This window comes from Cariama cristata, unplaced genomic scaffold, assembly GCF_000690535.1.
Source record: "Cariama cristata isolate BGI_N322 unplaced genomic scaffold, ASM69053v1 scaffold13552, whole genome shotgun sequence".
Classification (NCBI taxonomy): Eukaryota; Metazoa; Chordata; class Aves; order Cariamiformes; family Cariamidae; genus Cariama; species Cariama cristata.
Genome location: NW_009602194.1, coordinates 1,742 through 12,814, shown reverse-complemented (window position 1 = coordinate 12,814; position 11,073 = coordinate 1,742). Strand labels below are relative to the sequence as shown.

The following is an 11,073-nucleotide window of genomic DNA, read 5'->3' as shown; positions in this document are numbered from 1 at the left end:
CACAACAATGTCCTCCCCCAGCACCCTGGCTGGGCACCTCCAGGTCTCCTCCTGGCTGTCCTTCTCCTCCCAGTCAGCATCACCTGGGCAGTAAGCGCAGTTCACGGTAAGGAGCCCGTGCCACCCCTCTCTGAACATCTCTCTTCCATCCTCCCTCCTTTCAGGACAGCCTGTGCCCCCCTGTCAGTAGTGTACAACATACCCAGACCCTGATCGGCTCCAGATAAGCTTGCAGGGCAACTGCTGTAGCATTTGGCTCTTCGTTTTTAATCTTCCCACCCTGAGAGTCACTTTGCAAATCATGCTGAGGCTCTGGGGAAGGTCGGGGACTCCAGGCAGCCTGGCAGTCCCATGCACAGACCAGTGGCTTCTGCGAGAGGGGGAATTTGGCAGCTTCTTCAGAAGACAGAAAGAGCCTTTCTAGGGGCTGCTGCAGGCAGTACTGAGGTCTGATTTTCAGCCTTATTTGAAGGTGACTGGAACAAAGAAGTATTGCAGATGCTTAAAATGCCACAAAAAATCACCAGGTGCAAAGAAAGCACCAGAAAAAGACAGTGTGAAAGAAGAACAGGATACGAGAAGTTATTTCACCCAGATGACCCCGAAGAGGGAAAGTCCCGATATAACACTAAGGAAAATATCTCAAGAGTCACCATCTTGCTTAACACACAAACGAGATTCAAAATAAACCTCAAACCTCTGTGCCCCATATAATTGGCAGAATGTGCTTTCAACACCCTTCTAGATCTCTTATCTCTGTACTTACTCAGGGTAGCTTGGACAGCTAAATCAGCCCTGGCGAGTTCCCCTTTAGTTTCTCAGTGGTTCAGCACCTGGATTATTTACGGTGAAATGCGTATACTGCTCTGTACACTTCCAGCTGTTTGCAAACAGAGGGAGCAGTCAGACAGCCCTTGCTTGGTCCTCAGTTTAATGCTGGTAGATACTTGGTGCAACTGTTATCACAGACAGGCCACAAAGACCTCTGCTAGCAAAGGCTTGCACAGAGAAAGAGTTAAGACCCTGAAAGCCGATTAGTGGCAATCTGGCTTGGTTTGGGTGTCCAGCCTTCACAGAGGCCATCCTACAAGAACGCGGAGGGAAGTGCCCCACTTTGCAAGGGTGACACTGATCTCCTCCAGCCCCAAAATACCTCCAGCCCACGAGGGATAACCGACCACAGCTTAGCCCAGCAGCCCACACTGTGGAGATGAGACGAGCTGTCAGACCACAAGACTTTGCTTTTCATTGAGCTGGCAACAGCCAAAAGGCCTGAAGAGACGCAAAGCCCTTCCTCCCACACCGGTAAGGTGCAAACACAGCCCTCCTTTGGCTCCAGCCGCTCACTGATGCAAGCTGAAATCCTGTGCTGCAAGATTCACACCAGTTTCAGCCCTGTCAGAGAAGAGCCACAGTGAAAATGGATCAGCAGCCAGCATGGGTGACCCATCCATACAAGCTGGAGTGTTTTAGGGGTGACAGCTCAAAGAACCAAGGAAAGCTAGACCTCAGCTAGCACCGCAACAATTGCCAGTCCTTCCTTCCAAGTAACTAGCTCCCTCCAGAGAGCCAGAGCCCACCCTGAGCACCCAGCCAGGAGAGGGTCACTGAAGAAACATGAAGGGAAAGGACATGGCAAAACCCTCACAAGGCGAGGCTTGGCTGGATTTTAAATCACTTACAGTCCTGCTTGTGCTTCCAGTCCTCCAACATCGCAACAGCGAAGCCCCACAGCACCTCAACATATGCAAAATAAACCTCTTCCACGATTATCTGGAGCATTTCTGCTCTCCATCAGCACTGAGCCTGACAAATAGCCCACACACCACTTAAATTGCTAGTGTCACCCCATTGATTTCAGATAGAGGGGGACCAATATGGTTCAATGTATCAAAAGGAAAGTAAATTACTGATTTGGTTTTCTAAACATCTTCACAATAGATTTAAAAAATCCTTGATCAAATCTATGTCTCAGGGCTTGGCTTTTTGCTGCTTGTTCACCTTAAAAATGTCCAACATGGACTTCCTGATTTTGTCAGACAATTCACGAGGTCTCAGCCACACGCAGCGAGTCCTGTGGTCTTTCCTCAAAGGGGAAGAGCTTTGAACACAAAGCAGTCTTCAACTCTACATTTACTGCATATTTTGAATTAAATAAGGGTGTTCACAAGTCCCCTTTTCATTCACTCAGTTCCCCTCAAAGTTGTTTTTAAGTCTAACCTGAATCACCACCAATCACTATTAATTTTCTCAAACCTGCAGAACCTCAACTTGACTGCTTTCTCCAGTGGTTCAGAGAGACTAGTAGACAGGGACTGTATTTCAAGCGGGCAAAAAGAACAGGAAAGCAGAGGAGAAGCTTTTTCATCCACTGTACTGGACACAAAGGCACAAACCTCTCTCTCCTTCTAGGGAGAAGACCCTTGTAAAGTCCTCTGGGACAGAGAGGCTCCTAGATAATGAAGACCTGAGCACAGCAGGTCTCTCGGACACACGCACAGCATTTCAAGGCGAATAACGGTCTGTACCTGACTCCATTAGATGCAGACAGTCCTGTGCTGGGGCCTCCAGCTTGAGGCAAAGCCCAGGTGCTCTGTGCATTGAGTCTCGGTGTTGACCTTGCTCCAGACAAACTCGGTTTGTTATAGGGCACAAAGCCGACGCTGGAAGAACTTACTGATGCTGTCCTACCAGAGACCTGATGAGTAGCAGAAGAGTTGGGAAAGTTTATCATGGAGTGGCGATAACGTGTGGTGATGGGACCAGTCCCGCTGTTCAGCCAGCACTGCTGGCAAGAACAACCCACTCCGGCGTGAAGGGGTGCCGGGGAGGCCGTCACCGGGTACGGGGCATCCAAGCGCCTCTGAATGCTGCGGCGAAACCTCGTGGTCTTGTTGGTCTGGACTTGAGCCACAAAGTCAACTTCGTAGTTATAGCCCAGGGGTCCGAGATCTACTCGCTGATGGTTCGTGGCACGGGCTTGCTCCAGGAACACGCAGACGTTCATCTCGTAGGGGGACCACCCACCTTCGTCGTTCTGCCACTCCCAGATGATGCCCTGCCCGGCAGCGGAGTCCCCAGGGAAGAGGTGCCTGCGGACGGCCCGCATCGTCCCTGTGTGGGGAGAGGGGGGTGGGAAATAAATAAAATAATTTTGTGAGCAGAGAATTAAGGGGAAACATTATTTTTGCACAGATCTGCAGTGTCTACATCAGGATGGGCTTCCTCACCTCTCCCTGCACAGGGGCACTAACAGACTTTCTCTTCCCGACAGGGCTGGGTTTGCTCATGAAGCTTAGAGAAACGCAATACCCCCGAGGTCCCTGTCCCTCTGCCAAATCTGATTATGGGCTGGCAACAGGTTCAAAAGCTGCTGGGAGGAAGGGTGGGAAAGGAGGGAAGAAGAGAGGATGCAGAAACAGACACACCCGAGCACAAAGGCACAGGGATCACATATGCCTCCCTGACGTTAAAAGAAAAAAAAAAGCTAAAAAAAAAAAATCAGACTGAGGCACAGATCTAGTTAAAATAAACCAACTCCCACAGCCTTAACAACCGAGTAGCTATAGAGACACGACACCATTGGGAAGTGCTTTGCATGAGCACTCAAGGGCCTAAACACGCTCTTCACTACACAAGGGTCTGGGCAATTTTTCTCTTGGGGGAGTGGGTGAAGTCCCTCGAGGACAAGGACTTTGGAGAGGGGACAGACAGGGGCAGCTTCTGCAGGCTCCTGAGTGCTGGGAGATGTAGCCAGACTGGAGAAAAGAAAACGACAAAGTAAATTGGAAACTGGAGAGAGCAGCTGTTCAGAAAAAGGAAGAGAAATGAAAGCAGACACGCTACTCTTGCAAGGCCGCTCGACAGCGACTGCAGGAGCCCGAAACCCCCTGGAAGCCTGGCTTTCCAGGGTGACTTCACTCCTGGTTACTTTATTCCTTTCTTTAAAAAAAGAAAAAAGCCTACTGAGAGAGAGGTAAGCCACCCAACAGGACAGAAGCTCTGCAACCTCTGCAAAAACAGGTTCCCGCAGCAGGGTCAAAACTGCTGCCACTGGGAAAATCCTCAGCAGCGCTCCGCACTGAGAAAGAGGAGCGGGAAATGCCGCGGGGCAAGCAAGTCTGGGGATGCAGGCAGGCAGGGGTGAACAGGGGTGCAGCCAGTCGTTATGACACACGAGTTCAGAGAACAGCACCAAGAGGAAAAAAAATAAAGCCTCTAAAAAGGTTATGAGAGTTATGACACTATGCTTTAGGACCCCACGTGAAAACAGCCACGTTTACAAGTATCCACACCTAAAGCCTGTGGAGAACTGCCCCAAGATATCGCTGGTGGCTCCGTGGGGGGCAGGCAATCCAAGTAAGCTTTACACCCAACAAGCACACCCCAAGGAAGAGGGAAGACAACCCACGTGGGACGCCATGCTGCCAAAACCCAATTGCTACCTGTGTTCAGGTAGCCAGAATGCTGGCTCCAGTATCTCTGCCTCACACTGCTGTTATTTCTACCTCATAGGACTGGGATATTGTGGAAACTACTAGGACTTGCCTCAAACCATAGAGGCATTAACAGCCTCCTTGCTGTTAAAAATGCTGCTCGATAGCATGAAAGTCACATCTCTGCTCCTACTGCACTCCCAGGCTTCTTTTAAAATGGTGCTGGTGGTTTCTGCACAGCGCTTTGGTGGTCAGACCATAACGAGATCCTGTGCTGGGGTGCAGATATGTCCCACACGTCATTGCAGAAACTAAGTCAGGAAATACAGCCCTGAGGTCCAGAGCTGACATAAAGGCTGAGGCTCTCTAAGGCAGAACGTACCAGACCAAGGAATGGCAGGACTTGTGTTTCTGCTGGGGAGCTGAAAGCACCCAGGACTGGAATGGCTTGCTTCAGCCCATGCAGAGGATGAGCAGCCAGGAAAGGTCCAGCACTTACTCCCAACCTGCTGCTTCAGCGGCCAGAGCAGCACCAAGTGTCCTGCTTATTGCAGAGCGGGACTCTCCAGTGACACCATCCAACAGACAATATCTGATCAGCACACCTAAAAAGCTACTAGCAGCCCGTGAAACACAGCAACCTCCCCTGTAAGAACAGGGTTGAACCCCAGAAGCTCAATGACGAAGCCCAGGGATTCCTGTGGGACCAGACCTCCCTCTGGCAGAAGGTATCAGCAGAACCAAGGCGACCTTCCCCAGCCAGGAATCGATGTCTTGTATGGGAAAGCAGATGAAACAGCCAAAAAGTAAACTCTAGTGATGACTGCTCCTATCCAGCAAGCAAGTTCTGCCAAGTTTTAGAAACACAAACCTATGGCCTCAACAGGTACGCAACATCGGGGATGACCCCCTGAGCAGGAGGACTGGGGATGAGACTGGACTGGAAGTGAGATGGTGAGAAATGCACCACGTTTAGAGATGAGTGCAGGGAACCTGCTCCCTGGAGAAAGAGGACTACCACGTGTAAAGCAAGGCATCAGAAAGCCCAGCGGGACACATCTCAGAAGAAGTTAGCAAGCCTGTCCCTGCTCCACTGGCAGGTCAGAAGCTAAAAGCAGCACAGAGAGGACTTGGAGTTGGCAAGCAATCCGTGTTTTTAACACCCTCAAACAGCAGCAGGGAGAAGAGCTTTTAGGAGTCAATAACAAGACCAAAGCCATGCACACTTGGAAAAAGTCCCCCTTCCCCCAGGCTGGCAAGGAAGCTGGCATTCCTCTCCAGGGTGGGCAAACAGCTGTGGCGAGAGGACAGCTCCTGCTGCTCCCTTGCATTCACTCCCAGCTAATCTGCCTTGACCAGCAGCTGAAGCCCACGGCTAATCCTGCCCACAAGATCCCCCTGCACAGCTGTCATTCCCCGTTGGTGGGGATGTTGGTCCCATTAACACTGGCTTCCTGTTATTCTCCCTGGCTTCCTTTGAAGAGCCTATTTGTCTGTCTAATAGCTAATGAGCAGAATACAACAGCCTATTTTTTGCTCTGTTTAAAGATTTTTCATGGGGATGTTTCCTGCAGAGATTCTTTTCTCCAGCACATGACAAAGGTCAGCTGGCTGCTCGTTCAGAAAGGTTCAGGTTTAAGGTAGAGCCCCACAGAGAGAAAAAGCTTTGCTTAGAACTGGGCCATTGAAAGGGGATAAGAGCATTTCCAATAGTCACGTTGGAGAGCACGCAGGTACTTGTGGAGAGAAGCTCACAGGCCTGGCCACTCTGATCAGCATCCCTTCAAATCGGTGGGAAACACTGCAGGAGAGCTGTGAAGTGGAATCAGCCTTTTTCGTGTTAACGGCTCAACCACAGATCTTATCCAAGGAAAGATGAGATCACGCCAGCCAACATCATTTCCAAAATTGTATTGGACTGTCCCCCAGAGATGACCAACTCCAAAGCATCCTGCAATGGACAATATTTGCTAGGTGTTTTGAGATATTTCACAAGGGTCTAAAGAGATATAAGACCTCTAAGGAGAGACAGCTCCACTCGTGGAGAAGAATGCCCCATTCACACTGGGACACATCTTTCACCCTCCCACAGGCACACTGCTCACCCTCAAACCGGGCTGTTTCCTGACAAGGGACAGCCCAGGACTGCTATACACGTGCTGGAGCACTGGCTGAAAGGCTCCTTCACAAGTTTGGCATGAAGAAAACAAGAAACAAACAGCTGCTGGCGCCAGCTCTGGTGGTCCATGCTGTATTGTTCGAAGTCACAGCCTTAGCAGGGCTTCCAGGTGCTCAAACAGGCCATGCTGAGCAGACCAGCCAAGGCACCCAGCTAAGAAAGCGCCTCACCAAGGACGCTGCTAGAAAAACTAATCCTGAGGTCACCAAGTCAGAATAAAAACACGGATGCAGCAGTGATGACCACTCACATTTGTTCCAACCACTTCCCTTTCCTGTAGGAATTGCCCAATCGTGCAGTTGATTCAAGATATTGCTCACTTATTGCTTCAATTGGCAAGAAACCAGCGCAGTGCCCATCTCTAAAGCTTGAGGTCATCCTTGACTGTGTTGTGGGGTGATGGGAGAGATGTTGACAAAGGGGAAACTGATGCATGGAGAATTTTCCAAAGCTGCCATTCATTCTGCGTGTGTAATTTGGGATCTCCCTGGATTTTCCAGAGATGAAGAGCATGCATTCCACCCCTGCCCCCTTTCTAAGCTACAGCTGCTCAGCACATCTGGAGCAAAAGAGGGGAGAAGTCATCTCAGCAAGTTCTGTGCTGCAGCTTCAGTTACCCCAAGAGAGACGAGATGAGAATGAAAATTAGGTCTCAATCCTGTGATGAAGCCCAGCTCACCCTTCCTCCCTGGGAGGAAGCAAGCCAGCCTTGTATAGCACAAGTGCGGGGAATATTCTGCTGCAGCATTACGGCGTTCTGCGGGGGCTGCAGGCTTTCGCAAAGCAGCTTGTGCAGGGCAGCATGCCAAGGTAAAGCAGCTGGCACTCCAGTTGCAGAGGGAACAAGGGATTTAAACGGGAGGGTTCGAATCGTAAAAAGGCCTTTTTATGCAAGTGGTCTTGAATGGATGTGGGTGGGGACAGGAAGAAAGTTTCCAGCCCTGAGGGCTCTGGTTCACAAGCTAAAAGCTCCAGAGGTCCAGTGAGGAGGGTCCTTAAGAGATCATCGCCGCCCGCCTGCACCCAGCCCTGCAGATTCACGCCGGCCACCGCTGATTTTCTCACGTGCTAACGTGCTGGGCAGCAGACATGCCACCCCTCAGAGAACTGCCCAGCAGCACCAGCAGATAGTAGAGCTTTGTAGGGCTCTCCTACACAGAACAAGACCCCACTTATCTCCAAGCACACAATCAGCCTCATCAAAACCCCAGCACAGGCAGGGAAGCTTCCTTACCTGTATCCTGCCGGAACTGCGTCAAGCTTGGAATGTCGATGACATAGGGGGCCAAGACAGGATCCGCATGTCCCAAAGCGATGCTGCTGACAACTCCTGACCCTGAACGCCGGCCCTTCTGCTGTGAGGCTTGAAAAACCTGTTCAATGTAGCTGCAGACGTTCCCTCGGTACGGCCTCCATCTGCCAAATTCATCCTGCCATTCCCACACCGCTACTGCTGTGGAGTTGCGGCTGTGCCCTGGGGCAGAACCGGGAAGTCCGGATGGCCCGGCTGAACTGCCTCCTGCTCCCTGAGCTGCTGCCATGTTCCTCCCTGAGCTCTGAGCACACCACGATTGGAAGTGGCAGCCGTGCTGGCTGGTCTTACATCATTTTCTTCTGGAGGACCTGCAGCAAGAAATAAAGAGAGCACCCAGAGCTGAGAATGATGCCCCAAACCCAGCCCTCCCTGCATCCACGCCACATAAGCCATTTAAGAGAAGGAAACAAGGTCAGCCTTTCACAGAAGATGTTCGCTATGCATTTAGGAGACTACAGAGAAGGGCATTGGCCTCAAAACCCTCTGGTTGAAGGCAAATGAGGTACCACCACCCACTCCCTGCCAATGCTAGCAACTTTTCTTGCTAACTTAGATCAAAAACTCTTTGGGAAGAGTCTGCTTCCTATGGTTTGTGTCACCAACCACCACCCAGTTTGCTGCAGATCTGTACAAAACCAGCGCAGAGCCACTGCTGATCCGCGTTAGGCGGGTCTGTAAGCCCTGATCCAAGTTCAGACGGTCACTAGCCAGAAGCGTGCCCAGGCAAGTGGCCACTCTGCACCCTTCCCCACCCATGATCAGCACCGGTCCTGGCACCATTACGCTCTGACCACCCCAATGTGAGCTGCCAGCTTCTGAGCAGGAGCTCCCCAAACACCTGTGCACATGAATAACTTGGTTACACAAGTGATTCCCAAACTCTTCTCACTGATCTGAGCTCCAGGGCTACAACATCAGCTCCATTCAGGGTTCTGATCGCTCAGTTTTGATCCAAGATCAGACCCTTGACTCCTTCTGTGCAGTGTTATACATGCACACAAAGCCAGAACACAATTCTTTAGGCATAGTCTACAAATCACAGTAATACATACCACGAGCACAATCTGAGCAAAGAATGGATGGGAAGGAGTAGGGAAGCACTAGGAGGAACGAGGGGTAATAAACAGCCTGCGCCAAGGGCAGTGATTTAGCAGGTCCTCAAGATCGCAGCACACCTAGCTACAGTTTCTCAGGCTGGAAAACAAGGAACATCTTGAAACAAGGGACAATCCACATCAACAAAGACTAAGTCAGAGACTCCAGCCATTAAGAGATGATTTGGGGAAGAACAGAGAATGGGGTAGGAGCCTTAAGACATCCAGATAAAGACACAAAGGCCAGTGAATAAATTCTAACGACCCACAGACAGGATGCAGAGACACAAGATGACCACTCATAGCCCCTAAGGGATGTAAAAAAGCAGACCCAAAGCCATCACATGGTCACCAAGCTGTCCAAGAGACACCAGAGGTCTGATATTTGGCATTCCTTGTCTGCTGTCTCATCGCAAGGAATCCTGTCAAGACCATCTAGACACACATATCTTGGTGCTCAAATGCTGGACAACCACTTGGAGATCCCCATGTTGGTGCTTGTGAGCAGGTGGGTATAACTGCAAATAATTGAAATTAATTTGTTTTAAAATAAAGTTGCCTTCTCCCTCCTAAGGTCTCACGTCGTTGATTGCTCCCTTAACTCCCAGCAGTCAGCAAGGAGCTATGAGCTTCTTTCCCTTCAAATGGAAAAGTGCAGGTCTCCCAAGAGGCAGAGCAGCAGTGGGTGGCTTCCACCGAAGGATGCCATCTGCGCGGAGAACGACATCGCTGCCGGATGGGGGAAGATCCCACGCTCCGTGGAGTGTCCCATCCGTCATGCTCGTGTGGCTTGCTAGCTTAAAAAAGAACTAGAAAAAGAGCGAGTGAAGAACAGACACGCCCACATGTCTGCATTTTTAAGAGGAAAGCAACACTTTCTCCAGGAATTCATTGTAAATTAGTTTATGAGCTGCTCAGAGATTTTTACAGAACACCCCCAGCTCAACTGGTGTTGGTGACAAACCGCCCCACATCACCAAGAGAAGACCCTGGTCTCTGCAACCAATCTTTTCCATGGAATTTGTTCTCTGCTAATGCACCAAGGACAGTTATTTTACTGCTCAAAACAACAAATTAAAACCTGACGTATCAAACCCAACACCTGCCTCTACCAGTTCTTTTCATGGCAGGTTTCACACCAACACACCTCCTTCTCAGGGACCGCCAGCACGTCCACACTCGGCTCGGTCCAGCACGAGTCAAAGCAGGGATGCAGGGTTTTCTGTCCTACCCACCTGCATTAGGTGCTCTGAACCCCAAAGAGAGAACCAACACCTTTTCCCCCCCCAAAGCTGTTGTTACCAAATACTCATCTGCACATCCTACAGCCACAAGCAGAGCAGGAGAGCAGAGAGAGGCTGTTTGGAAGGAATCAGCGATTCGTTTTCCTTCCTTTTGGAAACATAGCAGCAGGAAATGGAAAAAAGAGGGCAACCCAGCAGAAAAGCCACCTCCTTCACATACCACCTCGCACTCGCTGGGACGTTGGCCGAGAACAGCTGGGTGACAAAAGCCTATTGCTCATCCCCTCCGATGGCTGCGATGCTTTGAATCCTGGACCACACATAAAGGTACTCGGACTGGCTGCACGTGAGTGTCGCGTGCTCCGACATTCGCTTCCCCATCAGAACGGAAAAATATTTCCTGCGCTGGGACTGCTGGTCCAAAGGAGGAGCCTCCTGCCAGTTCTCGCTGCTGAACACTGCCTGAGCCAGCAGCTGTTTGCACGGATTGGGAAGTGAGGAATGCGGGAGAGCTTCAGTAAGCCAAAATTACACGAGTCCCTGAGCTAAGGCAAACAAGAGAAAGAAAAGGCCTGAAGTTGCAGTTCCTTTCCCCTCTCTGTGAATTCAGCAGCACACAAATATTCAAAAGCTGAGAAATTCAATACCAGAGCTGCTGGTACAGTTTTCAGCCTACCCTCCTTGGGCTGCTGGGTGTCTTACACCCAGGCAGAAAGGGTTTGGGGTAGGCAGCTAGCAGAGCTGTATGGAGATGGCCGGCTGCAGCTTGGGACCCGTCACACCTCCCACTTTACCAGCATTGCGT

The 11,073-nt window shown here is 50.7% G+C and overlaps 1 protein-coding gene across 1 annotated transcript in view; it reads right to left on the bottom strand.

Moving 5' to 3' along the window:
• Positions 1-8,237, bottom strand: part of DTX2 (deltex 2, E3 ubiquitin ligase) — a 34,217-nt gene extending 25,980 nt beyond the window's left edge. Inside the window, exons 1-2 of the mRNA XM_009694652.1 lie at positions 7,850-8,237; positions 2,529-3,114 (exon numbers count right to left, since the gene is read on the bottom strand). Of these exons, the coding sequence (XP_009692954.1) occupies positions 2,529-3,114; positions 7,850-8,156 (893 nt within the window). The 5' untranslated portion in view covers positions 8,157-8,237. The remainder of the gene's footprint in view (positions 1-2,528; positions 3,115-7,849) is intronic.
• Between the last annotated feature and the right edge of the window lie 2,836 nt (positions 8,238-11,073).